This window comes from Neophocaena asiaeorientalis, unplaced genomic scaffold, assembly GCF_003031525.2.
Source record: "Neophocaena asiaeorientalis asiaeorientalis breed wild unplaced genomic scaffold, Neophocaena_asiaeorientalis_V1.1 scaffold142, whole genome shotgun sequence".
Lineage (NCBI taxonomy): Eukaryota > Metazoa > Chordata > Mammalia > Artiodactyla > Phocoenidae > Neophocaena > Neophocaena asiaeorientalis.
The window spans coordinates 3,840,137-3,860,824 of record NW_020174563.1 but is presented as its reverse complement, the minus strand read 5'-3'; the positions used below and the strand labels follow the sequence as shown (position 1 = coordinate 3,860,824).

Genomic DNA, 20,688 nt, shown 5'->3' with positions numbered 1-20,688 from the left:
AAAGGGTGGCCCAAGGGAGGCTGATTGTTTTCTCTGTATGCATTCTATCTTGTGAACACTAGAGCCCATTTATTGAATCAAGAGACATTTATTAAGACTACAGAGCATTAAGACTATACTTGTGTAAATTTGAAGATTAATAAGACGTTATTCTTAAGGAGTTTACGAATTAAGGTATTATTTGATCAACAGTGATTATCATGTGATGTTTCAGACTGTATATAGTGATGTATATTAAGTGTCTTAGGAGCAAAGAGAGAAGGGTGTTAATTGTGAATGGGTGCAGAGTTTCAGGTGATTGAGTATTCTCATGTAGCTATGACTAATGCATAGGAGCAAGAATCAAGTCAGTGACAAGGAGGCAGCAGGAGTAATAGGAAAATGGATTTTTGTGTCAGACTGTCCTGGTTCAGATCCTGGTCCTGCCATTTATTAAGTGAGTAACTTTCAACAGATTATTTATTTTTGTCTTTTGCTTACAATTTTTAAAGTTAGGGTGTAGTAAAGATATTCTGAAAATGAACAGAATAATGAGATAAAAGCAGAGCAGAAGAAAAACCCCCAGATCTTTTTGATTTTTAGGAATGAGAAGGATGTAGAAGAATAAGGGATAGAAGGCCTTGGAAAACCATGCTTGTCTAGATAGTTGAGTATAGAATCTTTTTCAAGGTCTGTAGTCTCTTGTAGGTATACACTACTTTAGAGACAGGTTACTGTAGGTCAAATCCAGGCCACAGATGTATTTTACTTGACTTACACAGTGATCTAAATTTTTGAACAATTGCTAACCTTTTAAAATCGGGTGATTTCACAGAAAAATCAGGTTTATGAATTCTAACCCTGTTCTGTTCCCCCACGCTCCAAAGACTGTCAACACAGGTTCTGCATTTTTTCCTGGCAGCAGTTGGCTGAAGCACAGGAACACCTGTACCCTTTAGACAAATCATACTCTGGAGTTCACCAAAGTCCCTACCACTCCCTATTGTTTTCCCCAGCCTGAGGTCAAGTGCCATTTGCCATTTGTCATTGCTGTGGTGCTGTCTTTCTTAGGCCCTCATTTGTAGTACTTGCCTGACAGTTGTAGGGTTTTGAATTTGCCATCTCTAAAGTATTGAAGAGTGTGGTGATACCCTGAAGTGGTTAGACTGGATTCATGTGTTGATTCCATTCCAATTTAACTTTTGTGACCTTGGGCAAATTACTTAACCTCTTTGGGACTTAGTTTCCTCATTGGTAAAATGAATAATAATACCTTCATCTTAGGGACTGTAACAGACTTTATACCTCTGTAAGTGCTTTTATGTATAGGAAAAGCTAAGTAAATATTAGCCGTTATTATTACTATTCCAACTACTAATGTCGTCATCATCATAACCTGTGTAACGTGGAAAGTGTTCCTGTACCGTGCTGTTATGGTATTAACCAGAACAAAGAAAAATCTTTTATATTTTCAGAATAACCTTTTTTATAATCTTATTTTAAAAAATAAACTGCTGTTACCTATTTTTATATAAATTTGAAAGTAAATACTTTTTTTAGGGTTCTGTTAGAGTCTCGTAGAAAATCTAAGAAGATTACAGCCAGAGGGATCTTTGCAGGTGCCAGAGTGGTACGAGGAGTGGACTGGCAGTGGGAAGATCAGGATGGAGGAAATGGACGTAGGGGAAAGGTAAAAATTGTTTTTGATTCATCATGTTATTCTAGAATATTGTATATTCAGTAGATTTTATAACTACTGTAGTTGAATTTCTTGGCCCATTTTTTAAATGCCAATAACAGTTTCTTAAGTTTTCATTTTTTTCCCCCGGAATAAAAAAGATTGTTCCTGCTCTGTTGTACATATTGGCGTTCCGTGAGAAGGTTGTAGGGTAGATTTTACCTTTCCACTTTTAGGCTTCATGTGGCCGTTTTGTTGCCCAGAATGCCTTTCTGAACATCCTGTTTGGGCTAGTCCTCCCTAAGCAGTATCTCATGCTCTTGATTTTCTTGTTATTAAAACGTCATTTGAATGTACTTGTTTTATATTCCATTCCCCCAAAGGTCTGTTTCTGAGGGGTAATAGGCAGCTACTTTGTTATTCAGTCCACTTAACTCCTTACCCTTCTCAGGAGGCGTGTAGAGCTGTCTAGCGGTCAGTTATAGCAGTTATTCTGAAGGGAATTTTGTACAGCCTCTTTAACAGGCTGGGGTAGCCAGAGATATTAGGGTGAAAGGGTTGTTGGTTTTACTTATTTGGATTTCATGTTGCTTTTGCTGATGATGCATTCGTTGATTCAGTCAGTCACACGTTAAATGTGTATTCTCTGTGTTTTGCTAGATGTACTGAAATGAACAGCATTTCACGTTTGAGATTTTGAAGTCAATATCAGTTCTGTTACCTTCTTTAAAATATTGTTTTTAGCATTAAGGAATGATGATTTTAGAGTCTCTGTCATCTGAGGAACTCTTCCTAGGAACTCGAAAGCCTCTTTTGTACAACTTGGTGCTATATAGATTCTTTTGAATTTGAGATTTTTAAACATTTTGTCAAATAGATGTTTTCTAAATTCAGAGTATTGTTATATTGATTTAATTTCAAGTAATAAGGTCTAATTTTAACGTTTGGAAGTCAGACAGAAATATTTTGGCCTATATGTTTTAAGTACTTTGATTTTTATTAAGGAAGCAATGTTTTTTTTTTTTTAATTTAGTAAATATTTATTGAACACTTAGGTGAAGGATTCTGTTCCAAGCATGAGCGTTATGGGAATAAACAAAAGAGGCAAAATTCCTACTCTTCTGAAACCTATATTCTAATTAGGGGAGATGGACAACCAGAAATATAAATCTGAATTCTGTGACTATAGTGTGGCCTGTTGACCAGCAGCATTGGTGTCACCTGAAAGCTTGTTAGAAGTATAATAGGTAATAGGTCCCTTTCCTCCTAGACTTTCTAAATTAGGATCTTCTTTTTTTTTTTTTGAGGTACGCGGGCCTCTCACTGTTGTGGCCTCTCTCGTTGCGGAGCACAGGCTCCGGACGCGCAGGTCCAGCGGCCATGGCTCATGGGCCTAGCCGCTCCGCGGCATGTGGGATCTTCCCGGACTGGGGCATGAACCCGTGTCCCCTGCATCGGCAGGCGGACTCTCAACCACTGTGCCACCAGGGAAGCCCCAGGGTCTTCATTTTAACCAGAGCCCTAAGTCATTCAGATGTACATTAAAGTTTGAGAAGCACATTTCTAAAAAGAAAAATAGACCAGTGCGAATTTGGGAAAGGCACCACCTCTGGATGGATGGAGTGATGTGGGGACATGCTTGGCAAGCCAGTGGTAGAGAAAAGGTACCCCTTTGAGTGTGGACACAGGAACAGCCTTGTCCCCGTGCATAAGGTGTTGGTAAGTGGAGCTCAGGCTGGAGGTCAGCCTCTGTTCTCCTCCTTGGCAAGACCCTTTGTGCAGTTAACAACTTCTGTAATCATAGCAATACTGTGTCACATAGGATGTATAAAATGTATGTTAAAGCTTAAAGAATAGTAATAAAATTTTAAAAAGCAAACTTTTTTTCCTAGTCTACAGATTAAAAAAATAGAATGTTATGAATACCTTTGAAAGCCTTCTGTTTACCCTTTCCCAATTGCAAGCCCTGCAAGAACTCATTAGTGAGTCCTGGGAAACACAGGAATCAGCACGGTCAGGACATCAGGCAAGGCAGAAGTATGGGCCAAGTGCAGGACACTGGACAGGAATATGGTCAGAGGACATGAGTTACTATGCATTTTTTGCTTCTAAGCTTACCATGGTCCACCTCAAAGTTTTAGGAGTGGGTCAAAGCAGAATATTCTGTGGGGTAAGATGAGAGACCTCAGTTGATTTAGGTGGCAGAGAATGGGGGGTGGAGGGGAGAGTGGGAACCTCATCATTACATAGTCCAACAAGCCAAGTACAGTGGAGAATTTGGGTCAGGCTCACTCAGGCAGTGTGACCTTAGGTTGATAAAATGGTGCAATGGCAGTGGGCATCTGGGTGATAAGAGCCTTCAGCATGTCTGGCCTGTGAATCACATGGCTACAGTTCAGACAGATTGCCCTTGATGCCTGGTACCCAGCAGTCATCCTGGCAGCTCCCTTTGATGGATACCCTTGCCTCTTTCCTGGCTGGATCCCATGTTTTCTTTTTTTTTTAAGCATTTAAAAAATTTCTTATTTATTTAATTTATTTATTTTTGGCTGCATTGGGTCTTCGTCGCTGCATGCGCACTTTCTCTAGTTGTGGCAAGTGGGGGCTACTGTTCATTGTGGTGCACAGGCTTCTCATTGTGGTGGCTTCTCTTGTGGAGCTCGGGCTCTAGGCACATGGGCTTTAGTAGTTGTGGCACACGGACTTAGTAGTTGTGGCACACAGGCTCAGTAGTTGTGGGTCGTGCGCTCTAGAGCACAGGCTCAGTAGTTGTGGTACATGGGCTTAGTTGCTCCGCGGCATGTGGGATCTTCCTGGACCAGGGCTCAAACCCGTGTCCCCTGCATTGGCAGGTGGATTCTTAACCACTGTGCCACCAGGGAAACCCGGATCCCATGTTTTCTGTATCCCATTATATCATCTTACTTAGCTTACTCTTTCCTTTGGTGGTGTACACGTTCTAATAATGTCTTTTGCAAGAGTGCACAAGAAGTAAATATTTTAATACTTTCATTCTAAAATTGTGTTTAACTTTATATTCTTCCTCATGCTTAATTTTATGGTCAGAGGGCTGGGAAAAATTTTTTTTCATCAGCTTTTCAAAAGCAGTTGCAGCTAAAGTCTGAAGCCACATAAATGGAACTTTCTGGATTTTTGTTATATTGGCACTTCTTAGGGGGATGAAAAGTAGGCATTCTTGAAGCTTTGAGTCATCAGTATTACATTTTTGGTTATTATGATTTAATACTTGTTACATTTTAAGAACAAAATGAAAAGTAAATGAAACCATCTTACACATGGGACTCTAAGTGAGGGAACTTAATATAATAGGAGGTCTTCAGGGTAACATTATTTAAGCACATGTTTGAGATGAAATGTAATTTTTGTCTGATTCTTTTTGACCATGTGTGTGAATGAAGAAAGTTTTTAAGCCTTCCTGTGCTGGCCAGTCTTCAGTGCTGGCTGCTCTGTCCCAATCCTCTTTTCTTATCTTTTTTTTCCCTTGAGGGTTCAAGATTCCCACCCCATTCTCATTACTACATGTTCTCAACAATATGGCTAGTATGAGCCATATTAAGGGGTATAAACCAACCTAGGCTGATGTTGTAATACTGATACAATCTATGGCCTACCATGTGCCAACATGTACCATGGGTTTTTGCTTTGCACCATGGCTTTGGCAAGCATGATGTAAGGTCATCATGGAAGTGTGTAGTGTATTCTTAACTACCTACATTAGTATTTCAAGACTGTTTTCATTTTGCAAATGCTTTTGAATATATGTTGATTATTTCATACAGGTACGCTAGATATATTTTCTTCTTTTAAAAAAAATTTAGTATGGAGAATTTCAAACATACACCAGAATAGAAAGAGTAGTATAACAAATTCCCATGCACCCAGCATCCAACTTCAAAAATTATCAACATTTTAAAAAATGCCATTTATTTGTTGAAGAAATCAAGGTTCTTTGGATTTGGCTGATTGATTCTTTATGATATTCTTGAACTTCTTCCTCTGAGCCTTGTATTCTTATAAACTAGGTGTTAGGTGTAGAGACATGATTAGATTCAGGTTCAGGTTCAGGTTTTTTTGTCAAGAGTACCTCATCAGTTGTGTGTGTACTTTCATTGCATCACATCAGGAGGCATATAAAGTGTGATTATCCTACTGTTGGTGACGTTAAGATTGATCAGTGCAGGTATTGTCAGTTTGATCCTTTACAGAGTTTCTCAGCAACCTTTTACCTAATGGTTTTAGCAGCCATTCCGCACATATTTCTTAATCAGAATTGAAAGTATGAAATTAATGTAGTTATCTTCTTATGCCTTCCACTTTCCTCCTTGATTAACCAAATCATATTAACAAATGAAGGAATTTCATTTAGTGATTCAGAGCTTGAGTAATGAATTTGCTTATATCCCAAGTAATTTGAAGTTTAGGATGAATTTGATTTAAAGTTTGTAGTCTTTGTTTTTCAGTTGGTCACATGCTTTTTTGTCCCTCTCATAAAAACACAGAGTTATTTAATCTAGCATTGTATTTTTAAAAATGAATGAAATAGAATCTGACTATATTAGAATCAGAAGGGATTTTTTTTTTGCTAAAAATTGCATGTTTCACTTTAGAGTGTTAGAAACTCTTGCTTTGGAAGGTTATACAGTGGTTATGAAAATCAGAAAGCAAAGCATGGCAGTGATGGACTCTGCATTCAGGATGGTAGTTACCTCTGTTGGAAGGCAGGAGGGTGGGATTGATGAGAGGCATGCAGGGGAATTGAAAAGTACTGGTAATATTCTTTTTCTTAGTCTGATGTTCATTTTGTTTTTTATTATTCTTTAAAATTTACATATGATATATTTTTATAACGTATAATTTATTTTAAAATTAAAAAGAATAGGGACTCTCTGGCAGCCCAGTGGTTAAGACTGTACACTCCCAGTGCAGGGGGTATGGGTTTGATCCCTGGTCGGGGAACTAAGATCCTGCATGCTGCACCATTCGGCCTTTAAAAAAAAAAAAAATTAAAAAGAATAGATAGACTCATTTACTAACAATTTGAAATGTTGCTCAAATATTTGATTAAATTTTAAGCATAAGAACTTTTTGTCTCTACAAAAGCACCATAAAATACGTAGCTTGCAAAACTATTTCTTTAGTACAGGGTGAAAATTAAATGGTCATTATGTATCTTATTTGAAATAGTCTGTTTTTAAGGGCATGCCTTAAAAATTACATTTAACATCAGCCTGGCATTCTAAGTAACTATGTAGCGTGGTTGATTATAAGTGTCAGGGTGGAGAAGAGTAATGAGTTGCGCATGTGTGACTTCCCATACTGAGCTGTAGACTGGTTCACTTGAGAATACCCAAGTTTAGTGCTCGTTGTGCGTCAGTTTTGTGTAGTTGATTCTTGGCCCTTAAGCAATAGCAACTCCAGTATTTTATTTTATTTTTTTTTAAAGTATTAAACGCTCTTACTAATCAGCCTGCTGGTGTGTGGGGCCTAGAGATTGTGTCTGGGTCTCCACTGCAGTCACAGTGTTTCAGCTTAGATGGCCTGCTTTTGGGGGCAACTGAGGGGTGCTGCTGGAGGAGCCAAGTCACTCAAGTCTTCTTTAAACTTGGCTTTTGAGCCTCATGCTTATCAGCGTTTAGCTGACCAGAGAGTGGGTTTACCTTGAATTTTTCAGGATATTTGGTCAAAGATTTTAAATTTTGTATCAAAGAATAGGTTTAAAAGAATACACTGTTGTTAGAGGGAATCCTTTAAGAGTGAAGAGTTTAAATTTTGTAATGAATTATGTATTTTCTGATAACCCATCACTGTAATAATCACTAAGCTTCTGTATTTACAATTTCTACAGTGGTTTTAGAAATTAGCTTATAATATTCTGGAAAATTGTATAATTCAGTTATATGTTAGAAGTGACATATATTTGGTACATAAGTATTTTTCATGATCCTGTTACACAGGATTGTAGCTGAAATATTTTTAAAGATTTAAATATAATGAAAAGAACCAACCTCTCCTCTCCTCTTTCAAAATTTTTTTTTTTCCTCAAAAATTTCCCTTAGGTAACAGAAATCCAAGACTGGAGTGCATCAAGCCCACATAGTGCGGCCTACGTTCTCTGGGACAATGGTGCTAAGAACCTTTACAGAGTTGGCTTTGAGGGCATGGTAAGTGTAAGAACCACAAAAGCTGAAAATATTGGACGGGTGAAAGAAGGGAAGTAAAAATAGCCCTTATTGTATTCTTCCATTTTTTTCTTTTGTCATCTCCTTTTGTCAGAATACAGCCATCTGAATCATGAGTATGCAATTGGAGGGAACATCTGTAAAGTGAGAATTTAATACAATAGGTGTTAAAATTATTTTTTAAGGAGTTTTTTCCTCTGTATTTTTATTTTTATTTATTTTTATTATTATTTTTTTTTGCGGTACGCGGGCCTCTCACTGCTGTGGCCTCTCCCGTTGCGGGGCACAGGCTCCAGACGCGCAGGCTTAGCGGCCATGGCTCACGGGCCCAGCCGCTCCGCGACATGTGGGATCTTCCCGGACCAGGGCACGAACCTGTGTCCCCTGCATCGGCAGGTGGACTCTCAACCACTGCGCCGCCAGGGAATCCCTCCTCTGTATTTTTAAAGTGTAGTGTTGATGACTGAAAATGACTGACCTAGAAGCACTTTGAATTACTTAAGTGCTTAAGGAGCATAATGGTAGTTTTTATTCAATGGATTGTCCTATATTTCTGCATGTCATGGATCATTATTCAGATGTTGACCTCAGCTATTTAATTTATAGAGTGTAATTAAATATTAATGCTAAAATATTAATGTTTTTTATATCCTTTCCACCTTGAATACATTTTTCATTCAAAGAATTCTAAAATTTCATTTTTTTTTTCCAACTCTTATGCTCATTAGGAGGGGAAAGAATATCCCACTGTCCCGTTGCCTTAATCTTTTCCTTTTATACATAAAAGCGAGCCTTGTGAATCTAGACAGGTAGTTTACTCGCCAATTTGTACAATTATATACAGCATTGGTCATTAGTTTTTCATTATTATCTTCATGCCTCTCCCTGTTTTTAAATTGGGAATTTTTGTAGAATTCCAACTGATTATTAACTTGCTTCAAACGAAGCTTTACGTGCTGTGTGTGCTCAGGTACTTATTGAGTAGTATACATATAGATTGATCCCATTCTTTTTTGATGGCTGAGTAGTATTCCATTATATGGTTATGCCATTGTTTATATAATGAGATTTCTGTTGATGGGTATCTGGGGTTTTTTTTGTTTTTTTCATTGTTGCAAGCAGTGTTTCAGTAAGCATCCTTGTGCATATGTCTTTATACATTTATGGGTATATTTCCTTAAGATAGATTCCTAGAAGTGGAACCACTGGGTTAAAGTATCATATTAAAACTGCTTGACCCATGTCTCCTTGGCTAGAATTGAACTAAATGTGAGCTATAGTGGCAAAGGAGGCTGTAAAAGAGAGTTGGGTTGGGGTGTGTTTGTGTGTGTATGTGTCTGTATAAAAGAGCTCCTTTCCTTAATATAGTATGTATGTACTGATCACTTTATACATGTATATGGTACTGTTAGGCACTTTTAGGTAATCTGTTTCTGAATTTTCAGTCACCCTCAAGGTTGCTCTTCTAAGTTCACATTTCCTGTACTTTTCATTATACCACAACTGCCTCCCCATTCAAATACTTAAATACTTTCTTATAAAAGCTAAGTGGGAAGGAACTTGAGTTAACGAAGTTATGGTAAAGTAAGGACTAAAAGTGATATAGATAGGAAATTAACTGGACAAGGAATCAACAGACTGGATTTGGTTTTTTCCTTTTCTACTTTCTGACTATTTAGTTTTGGCTAATTTCCTTTATACAATACCTGCCTTGTATATCTCATAAAATTGATTAGAAAGATCAAATGAGTTGAGCTCTTTTTTGGTAAAAATATCTTTAAAATGGAATATGTTATGTATTTTTGAAATACGAGATTTTTGTTTTAGTTCTTTTTTTCCAGCATGTGTTTTTGAAAGTATGATAATGGTAAAGATCCAGGCATTTTAATGTTGAAGTTTAAAAGAAATCTTAAAGTGTGACCTATCTGAAGGTCAAGTTTATAGTTTTTTTTTTTTTTTTGCCGTATGCGGGCCTCTCTTTGTTGTAGCCTCTCCCGTTGCGGAGCACAGGCTCCAGACGCGCAGGCTCAGCGGCCATGGCTCACGGGCCCAGCTGCTCCGTGGCATGTGGGATCTTCCCTGACTGGGGCACGAACCCATGTCCCCTGCATAGGCAGGCGGACTCTCAACCACTGCTCCACCAGGGAAGCCCCAAGTTTATAGTTTTTGATGGGTGTTTTTGAAAGCAATGTTTAGTGTGACTATTAACTGAGAGCTACTCTTCACTTCTGCTGAGGATATGTTCTAAATGAACATTTTTGCGTATTTTAGGTTTTAAGCTGTAGTTGAAGTTTTCAAGGGTGATTTTTCTGCTTTCTTTTCTTTTTCTTAGTCTGACTTGAAGTGTGTCCAGGATGCCAAAGGAGGTTCTTTCTACAGAGATCATTGTCCTGTGCTAGGTGAGTTAACAGGCTAGAGAAAATTTCTAAATAATGGGTCAGAGTTCATGGAATCGGAAAAGTGTTTAAATTGGGCTTTAAAAAAATTAGTTACCATTAAAGCTTTTTAAAGACATACTCTTTTGGTTTTATTTTGTTTTAAAGCATTTGTTCTTTTTAATTTATTTAAACTGAAAGAATTGTCATGACTTTTTGGTATAATTGATATACCATTTATATGGCATACTATATTTGAAACTTTTGTCTTTTAACCATAAACTTATATTGTTGAAAAATTTTGGGTTATATGATCAATGTTATATCTCTTATACTACTGAGAATAGGACCTAACAATTTAATGCTTATAAATTCCTTAGAATTTCTGTAAAATTCCTTTGAAAATATAAGAACAGCTCTAAGATTAAGATAATATGATAAATATAATTTCATGTAAAATAAAAAAAGAACAAGAAAACCAAAACTAGTTTCACTTTATAGATTCTTCATTGTTGGCAAGATGAACATTTACCACATTCTTCTGATTAAACCTTTAGTCTCTGAATGCTTTCCTTTCTCATGTGAACGCTCTGTTCCTCTTTCCGAATCATTTGATTTGCCTTATTGCCCAAAAGCGCTGTTCTCTTCCAGCATACCTAATTTTTTTAAAAAGGAGAATGTAGAAGAAAATCTTACGGTTTTGAGGAGATCACCTCTTTCTCTTGCTTTCAGAAACTTTGTTTTGTATCTGGGTTTTACAAGGAAAGTGTAGAATCAGCATACCCATTTCAGATCCCTCAGCATAGTGTTTTATGATCATGAATCCTTTATCCCATAAGTAGTTTTGCAAATAATCTCAGAAATGGGCTGTGAAATATTTGAAAATGCTCTTTAGGCAAAAATCACAAGAACTATTTGGTAACTAATAACAGTAAGCCCTTCAGAGGAAAAAAAATTCCAGGGTTCTCTTTCATATACTTTAGTTAGTTATGTTGGCTCTTCAGCAAGTCATCCAGGCAGAAAGGTGAATATTGTCAATGCTCAGAACTTTGTGTTCTGATAGATGGTTGCCTAGTCTTCTGTAGATTCTGCCCCTGTTCAGTCATTGTTGTAAATCATTACATTATTTCTGGTTTTGAGTCTGTTTTCTTTTCTTGCTTTTTTTTAAAGCTCTCTAATTCTAGAATTTGATACTCACAGTATATTCTCAAAACATTTTAAGATTAGATAGTAACTGAAACTCAAATATCTTGGGCTTTTTCTTATTTAAAACAGTGCAGTTGCCTGTTGTTGCTGTGATTTTCCTTTTCCTTTGTCAACTCCCTCTGCAATTATAGGTGAGCAGAATGGCAACAGGAATCCTGGTGGATTGCAGATTGGTGACCTGGTCAATATAGATCTTGACCTAGAAATTGTACAGTCTTTGCAGCACGGTCATGGAGGATGGACTGATGGCATGTTTGAGACTTTAACTACAACTGGAACTGTTTGTGGCATTGATGAAGATCATGACATTGTAGTACAGTATCCAAGTGGCAATAGGTTGGTTATATTTTTAAATTTTCAGTAATGGCAAATAAAGTTAGTATATAGAGGAAAGAGCCTTAAAGAAAGCAAATAATGTGATATAATAAAACCTCTTACAGCTAACTCTTCAATAATAGATGAAAATCCGGAATATGTTGGTAAAGTGGAGGGAAACAAGTAAGAACAGTGTATGTGTGTGTGTGTGTGTGTGTGTGTGTGTATGTGTATATATTTATATGAATATATTTATGATTCAATGTTCTGTGCACTTTTTTTTTCCTTTAGGGGGCAGAATACATTGTATCAGTATTAGGTCCAAGTATAGCTAAAAAGTTCTGTGTTCTGTTGGACTGCATCAGTCTACCCTGAATGAACAGGATAACAGTAAAACTCCTCTGGCCCATATCTCCAGCGTCATCTCATGGTAACACAGCTCTGCCTTGCCACAGACACCTGTGCACACACTAATGCTTATCAGCCACACAGCACTGCGTGTGTTTCCTCACTTCTGTAACCTTTGCACACACCACTCCTTCCGTGCAGAATACCCTTTCCTCCTTGTCTCCCTCCTTCTCTGGATTAACTCCTTTGCCTCCTATAAATATTGAACTTTTATGCTTACTTCCTCTCTCCTTCCCCCCTCCCTGGTACATGCATATGCTATTTATCTGTTTAGGTCTCCTATTATCTACTAAAATGGTTATTTATTTGGTCTCTGGGTTTTGTGTTTCTTGGAGACTGGGCCTGTGCCTTTTATTTATTTGTCCGTAGGGGCCAAAATATATCCAGTTTACTAGTATGTTTACAGTATTTTTTTTTTTTTTTTTTTTTTTTTTGTTTACAGTATTTTAAAGAAAAAATTCGGTAGTTAAATTGAATAGTTGTCAAAGCTTTATTACTGACATGTACATAAAGAAACTAACTCTCTGAGATTCTTTAGGGGAAGGATTATATATGAAATAAGAAAAATTAACATTAAGTTGCTAACCACATTATAGAATTAGCTCTAATTGTGTTTAAATCTTAAGGATACACATGATAATATCAAGAGATACACAAAAAGCATTTGCCAAAATCCAACATCCTTCATGATAAAAATACTAAATAAACTAGGAACAGAAGGGAACTTCTTCAGCTTGATAAAGGACATGGATGAAAAACCCACAGCTAACAGCGTACTCAGTGGGAAAGACTGAATGCTTTCTCCTTTAAGATCAGGAACAAAACAAGAATGTCTGCTCTCCTCACTTTTATTCCATATTGTCCTAGAGGGTCTAGCTGGGGCAATTAAGCAAGAAAAAGAAATAAGAGAAAGGAAGAAGTTAAACCCTCTCTGTTCACAGGTGACACGATCTTGTGTATAGAAAAATCTAAAGAATCCACAAAAAAAACTATTAGAACTAATAAATGAATTCAGCATAGTCACAGGATACAAGATCAATATAGAAAAATCAGGGCTCCCCTGGTGGTGCAGTGGTTGAGAGTCTGCCTGCCAGTGCAGGGGACACGGGTTCGTGCCCCAGTCTGGGAAGATCCCACATGCCGCGGAGCGGCTGGGCACGTGATCCACGGCCGCTGAGCCTGCACGTCTGGAGCCTGTGCTCTGCAGCGGGAGAGGCCACAACAGTGAGAGGCCCGTGTACCAGGAAAAAAAAAAGAAAAAGAAAAATCAGTTGTATTTCTGTATACTAGCAATGAACAATCTGAAAATGAAATTAAAAAAACAATTCCATTTTCAATAGCATCACAAAGAATAAAATACTTAAGAATAAATTTAGCCCAATAAGTACAAGATTTGTATACCAAAAACTATATAACATTGTTGAAGGAAATTAAAGATGACCTAAATGGAAAGACGTTTCATGTTTATGGATCAGAAGATTTAATGTTGTTTAGATGGTGTATTAGTTTCCTAGGGTTGCCATAACAAATTACCACAAACAGCAGCTTTACAACAGAAACTTATTCTTTCAAATTCTGGAGGCTAGAAGTCCAAAGTGAAGATGTTGGCAAGACTGTTTTCTTCTGGATATCTGAGGGAGAATCTCTTCTATGCCTCTCTCCTGGCTTCTGGTGGTTGTTGGCAGTCCTTGGCTTTCCTTGGCTTGTCGATGCGTCACTCATTTCTCTGCCTCTGTCTTCACATGGTCTTGTCCCCTGTGAGTCTCTGTGCCTCTCTGTTGTCACATGACCTTTTTTTTCTTCTGGGTACATAGTTTATTTTCAGATTCATTCAAGTCAGTCTCTGATTAGTCAAGTTCAGACAGTTGTAGGGAGATATTTAATACCGAGAGCCACATCAACAGTCCTCCAGCCCGCTATTTTAGTTTCGTCAGGCCAACATTTGTACCTTAGCCATCCATAAGGAAATAACCCTAAGGAGGCGTAGAAGAAAGTTAATTGAGCTCATGGAACTTCTAGAGTCTTTTACATAGGCAATGATCAAAAGATGATTTTACGTGACCTTATAAGGACACCAGTCATTGGATTTAGGGCCCATCCTAATCTGATATGACCTCATTTTAACTTGATTACATCTGCAAACACCTTGTTTCTAAATATGCTCACATTCAGAGGTGTTGGGGATTAGCATTTCAGCATATCTTTTGGGGGGAATAATTCAACATTTAACATATGACAGTATTCCTCAAACTAATCAACAGATTCAGTGCAATCCCTATCAAAATCCTTGCCCTTTTTTTTTTTATACAGAAATTGGCAAACTGAACCTTAAATTCATATGGAAACTCAATGGACCCAGAATAGCCAAAACAATTTAAAAAATGAAGAACAAAGTTGGAGGACTCACACTTCCCAATTTGAAAATTTACCACAAGGCTACAGTAATCAAGACAGTCTATTATAAAAATAAGCATGTAGATTGATGGAGTAGAACTGAGTCCAGAAATAAGCCCTTGCATTTAAAGTCAGTTGATTTTTGACAGGGGTTCAGCACAGTTCAATGGGGAAAGAACAGTCTTTTCAACAAACGGTGCCGACAGTATTTACAGATATTCAGTCATTGTGGTGTACATCTAATTTAATGTTAATTAATTTAATGTTATATGTCAAGTATACAACAATCTAAAAAATAAAGCTACAATTACAAAACAAAACAAATGATGCTGAGTCAATTGGATATTGACATGCAAAAGAATGAAATTGGACCCCTGCTACACACCATGTACAAATATTAAGTTAAAATGGATCACAGGGCTTCCCTGGTGGCGCAGTGGTTGAGAGTCTGCCTGCTGATGCAGGGGACACGGGTTCGTGCCCCAGTCCGGGAAGATCCCACATGCCGCGGAGTGGCTGGGCCCGTGAGCCATGGCCGCTGAGCCTGCGCGTCTGGAGCCTGCACGTCCGGAGCCTGTGCTCTGCAACGGGAGAGGCCACAACAGTGAGAGGCCCACGTACCGCCAAAAAAAAAAAAAAAAAAAAAAAATGTATCACAGATCTAAATGCAAGAGCTAAAACTATAGAAGTCTTAAAACATAGGCATAAATCTTCGTGACCTTGAATTAGACAGTGGTTTCTTAGATATGGCCTCCAAAGTAGAAGCAACCAAAGAAAGAGTGAATAGACTTCATCAAAATTAAAACTTTTGTGTTTCAAAGGAAACTATCAAGAAAGTGAAGAGACAACCCATGGAATGGGAGAAGATATTTGCAAATCATATGTCTGATTAGGGACTTATATCTAGAATATAGTATAAAGAACTCTTAAAATTCAACAATAAAAGATAAATAACCTAATTGAAAAATGGGCAAAGGATTTGAACACAGTTTTCCACAGAAGATATAGAGATGGCCAATAAACTCATTGCATTAGTCTGCTAGGGCTGCCTTAACAAAATCCCACAGACTGGGTGGCTTAAACAACAGAGGTTTATTTTTTTACAGTTCTGGAGGCTGGAAGTCCAAGAACAAGGTGCCATCAGGGTTGGTTTCTGGTGAGACCTCTTCCTGGCTTGTAGAGGATTGCCTTCTCACATGGCACCCTACCTTTATGACATCATTTAACCTACTTATGTCCCTAAAGGCCCAGTCTCCGAATACAGTTACATTAAGAGATAGAGAGCTTTAACATATGAAATTTGGAGGGGCACAATTCATTTTATATCACCCTTGAAGAGATGCAGGACATTATTAGTTATTAGGGAAATGCAATTCAAAACCATGATGAGATGCCAGTTCACATGCTAGAATGACTAGAATAAGAAGGTAGGATAATTACAAGTCTTGCTGAGGGTATAGAGAAATTAGAACCAAACTTTCATACATTGATGGTAAGTACGAGAAGTGGTCTAGATGCTTTGGAAAACAGTTCAGTATTTCCTCAAAATGCTATGTATAGAGTTACTGTATGACCCAGCATGTCTACTTCCAGGTTCGTACCCAAGAGAATTAAACCATGTGCCCATACGAAAATCTGTACATGTATGTTTGTAGAAGTATTATTCATAACAGCCAAAATGTGGAAATAACCCAAATGTCTATCAACTGATGAATGGATAAAATGTGATATATCCATCCAATGGAATATTATATTTGGCCATAAAAAGGGATGGAGTACTGACATATGCTGCAACACAGATAAATCTTGAAAACATTATGTTGAGTGAAAGAAGCCAGTCACAAAAGGTCACATATTATCTGATTTTATTTATACAGAATGTCCATAATAAGAAAATCCATAGAAACAGAAAGTATATTACTGGTTGTTAGGGGCTGGGGAGAGAGGGGTGAATTCAGAATGACTGCTAATCGTTAAGGGGCTATCTTTTTGTGGTAATGAAAATGAAATTGGGTAGTGGTGGTTGGTTTATACAACTGAATATACTAAAACCTCCGAATTACATGCTTTAAATGAGTGAATTCTATGATATGTGAGCTACATCTCAATAAAGCTCTTAATAAAAAAGAAGGAAAAAATCAACACAATTTAAGTTCAGAGTAGCATGTACTAGCATATTTTGTCTTAAATAGTATCTTGTTTGTTATTTGGAAATGTTAGGTTAACACAGATTAGGATTATTACTTGCAGAATTCTTCCTCGGTCAAAATTCTTTCTTGGGCAGTAGTGTTATTAGTAACATGACATTTGACTTCTAGAAAATAATCTTTTTTTATTCTTTACTCAACACCAACTTATTAAATACTTATCCTGTATTAGGCCCTGTGATTAGTGTTAGAATTACAAAGACAAACAAGACATGGTCCTCTGCTTTGAAGGAGTTTCTCTATTAATTTGGATAGACAAAGTCAGAAATAGCTGTATTAAAATGTTTTAAGTAGTTATGATAGGTGAGTATTCAGGCTATTCTGAAGGTACATAAGAAGAGTGGTCATTTCAGCTGGGCAAATCCGAGAAAACTTAAGCGAGCATATTACATTAAGTAAGGTTGAAAGATTTGGTTTTCACCTGGGCAAGGAAGCGCTGTAGGTAGAAGGAACAACTTGAGTAAATACTACTGTTCGGGCACTACACAGGTTTGGTAGATTTTGGAACTTTGGGAGTGAGGTAAATAAAGGGCACCAGGACTCATAAGACTAAAAAGAAAACTTTTTGTATTTGAGGTTTATTCTTAACTGATCAGAGGCACTTCTTTCTCTTTGTGGTTGTTTTAGAAAGAAAGTTTACATGGTTATAGGAATTTAGTAAGCAGGGTTTTGTGTGTTGTGACCTCTCAGAGCCTTTTATATGCTAAGGACCATTATAATAAGGAAAGGAGGGTATAATATGCCATATTGTAAAAGTTTATTTGACTAGGGAACCTTTTTTCCCTTGGAGTACCATATGGGACTAGGAGAAGTGTGTTATACACTGTGGTACAACTTTTCGATGGGATATTAAGTAGTCAATAAAATGGTGGTTGTGCAGATGGTAGCAGCATAGAAAAATGCTTATGTATAGGAAGGAAGAAATCCGAGTCCAAGTTTGTTTTGATACAGTGATTACAAGGATGTAAGATACCCATACATGGCAATTTAAAACTAGATAATATTTTTATCCATGAGATTGCAATGGTATGGGAAAATAGTGTACTCTTTGTAGAGCAGTTTGGCTCTATCAGAATTGTAAACAAATATATACTTTGATTAGGTGGCTCCTTTAAGAATCTCTAATGAAATACTGACCCCCATGTGCACAAAGTTGTACATACAGTGATGTTTTTTATAGTATTGTTCGTTATAATAGTGAAAATGTGGAATTACTTTAAATGATAGTCAGTAGGACAATTGCTAAGTACATTTGTGTATATCGATGCTATGGAATACTTTGTAGCCATTAAATCAAAATAAATAGATCTATATCTGTCGCATTGAAAAATAAATGTTCCAAGATGCATCCTCTGAGAAAAAGAAGTCACAGAATAATATATATATGTATATTATGATCCCATTTATGGAAAAAAAAACAGCTCTCTTATAACCATCACTCTGCATATTAATAGAAGATCTGCAGGGCTACTCAATGGAGTATTAACTGTGGTGTCTAGTGGGGTGCGGAATGGTGATCCAGGTGTGTTTGTGTGAAATGGAGCTTTCACTTTTACTTTACATGTTTATGAAATGTTTTAATTTTTAACGAGTGTGTATTACTTTTTTTGAGTGTGTTACTTTTTTTAATAACAATTTTATAAGACATGCAAGTGCGAATAAATCTAGACAGAAGTGCTAGACAGAAGTGTATCATATTTGGGTGGTGAGATTATGGATAACTCTTTTCCCAAATCTGTATAATAAAATCATAAAAAGAAATACAAATCATTCAGGATGTAATTGTAAAGGATTGCTTTACACTGTTGATGAGTTATAAAGCTTTTTTCCCTGTAATGGTTAACTAAGAATTTGTGCTAAAATTAAGTAAACTTACCCATGTTGAATTTTGGCTTTGATTTTTAGGTGGACCTTCAATCCTGCTGTTCTCACTAAAGCGAACATTGTCCGAAGTGGGGATGCTGCTCAGGGTGCAGAAGGAGGCCCCTCACAGTTCCAAGTGGGTGATCTTGTACAAGTTTGTTATGACCTGGAAAGAATTAAACTTCTACAGAGAGGACATGGAGAATGGGCTGAAGCTATGCTCCCAGTAAGTACATATAAAATAATTTGGGACTAGGAAATATACCATGTTTATGTAGTTTTTAAAAGTTTTTAAAACTTTGATTTTAGAAAGTAAATTAGCATAATCCTTTAAGAATTGTAATCTTCATTGGCAGCTTAACATATATATGCCTTTTATTTTCTAACTTACTTCAGTTAGATTAGCCTGGGAAGGTCCAAAGAAGAGCTATAGTTAATATTTTTCGATAGAGCTTTTAGTGGAGAATGTAATGTTGGCGTGAGGCAGAGAGGCTTCCTGATACTTCACCCCAGAATGAGAGCGACATGCTCATCCAGTCACCAGCAGTGCTGGACCACTGCTGCTCTCCTCACTTGGGGCCATGCCTCTCTAAAACTTAAGACTGCAAGAGCAGCTCAGAATGTGTGCCTTCTGAGATAGCTTTGCTCCCAAAGAGCTACAGTTTAATTTTTTATTTAGTCATTCAATACATTTTTCATCAAATGTTCAGCAGTGACAAAATAATTTGTTCTGCCCTCTTTTCATTCATCTTTCTCTTTCTCCATCTTTTCCTTGCTTCTGTCCTCCTGTCTCTTTCCTTATGTACTACCTGTTCCATCCTGCCAACTGCCCTTACTGCCTTGCCCTGTATCCCATTCCTTTCCACCTTGCTATATCCTCCTCTTCAGCTCTCCACTTTGCCCACTCCCTGCTCCTGTCTCATCCTGTTCCAAATCCTGTCTTCCCAAGTCCCATCCCATTTAAGCACCTCCTTCCTGTCCCATGTATACCTCCCCTCCCACCCCCTTCATATGACATCCAACCCACCCTGGTGTGTTGTCCAGTCTCCTGTCCTGGTCAACACGTTTTTCTCTTCCTGTCCAGCCCCAACTCCTGCCCCATTTGCCCTCTGCCCCTTCCTATCCTGTCCAGTCCCCCTTTCTTATCCTTCATGATGTCCTGTCCCTCCATCAGTCCATTCCTCCTTCCTGCCTTAGTCCTTCAGCAGATGTTTTAGCGGAAGCAGTGTGCCTCTTAGCCTTCAGGGATGTACTAGTGAACACAACAGAAAAAAAAAAAATCTCTGTTGTTGTGGTGCTTTCATTCAAAGACATTTCATAGTTTGCACGTGATGCTGACATTTTTTATTGCTTTAGTTAGGTATTGAATAAGTGATAGTTGTATTTCAGGACTATATTTTAGAATCATTATTTTTCTCCAAAAAGTTGAGTTCTATATAATCCCTCTTTGTTTTGTTTGCTTTTGGTATTAAAGTTGGTTAAAAAAATGTATTAATATACTTCAGGCCTCAGTATAGTGTGGTGTTACTTAAAATGTCATTTTTGGACGTATTTTATAGGAGCTATATATACTATTTAAAATTATTTTATAGTCAAGATGTTTTTGTTTTTTCCCCTTATCAGTGACACCTTACAGCATCTTCCATCTGTTGAGTGCCTAGTTATACTGAGCACTGTGCTGAATGATGTATACATACATATGCAGCACATACTATATATATGTTTACACATATATACATAAACATACAAACTTTATTTGTCTTAGGAATATTATAAGTAGGTGGTGGTATGACATCCTTATTTTAAATATGAGGAAATCAGAACTAAGATAATGAACTGGAATTTGAACCCAAATCTATATTACTTCAAAGCCTGTCTCCCATATTAAGCTGCTGTATAAGCAAAACCTCTAGGTAATTTCTGGAGGGCAGTACTGGGATTCCAGTAGTGACGACGTAGATTTGAATCTTCTCAAATCCTCATGATAAAAACAGTCAACAACTAGATTAGTTAGCATAACCGAAAAAGCTACAAACATCTGTAACAAAGCCAGGTGATAGAAT

At 37.3% G+C, this 20,688-nt stretch overlaps 1 protein-coding gene across 1 annotated transcript in view; it reads left to right on the top strand.

Moving 5' to 3' along the window:
* The window catches only part of MIB1 (MIB E3 ubiquitin protein ligase 1), a 117,930-nt gene that overhangs the window by 20,026 nt on the left and 77,216 nt on the right, over nt 1-20,688 (top strand). The window contains exons 4-8 of the mRNA XM_024757922.1: nt 1,540-1,669; nt 7,735-7,839; nt 10,190-10,256; nt 11,570-11,774; nt 18,668-18,851. Of these exons, the coding sequence (XP_024613690.1) occupies nt 1,540-1,669; nt 7,735-7,839; nt 10,190-10,256; nt 11,570-11,774; nt 18,668-18,851 (691 nt within the window). The remainder of the gene's footprint in view (nt 1-1,539; nt 1,670-7,734; nt 7,840-10,189; nt 10,257-11,569; nt 11,775-18,667; nt 18,852-20,688) is intronic.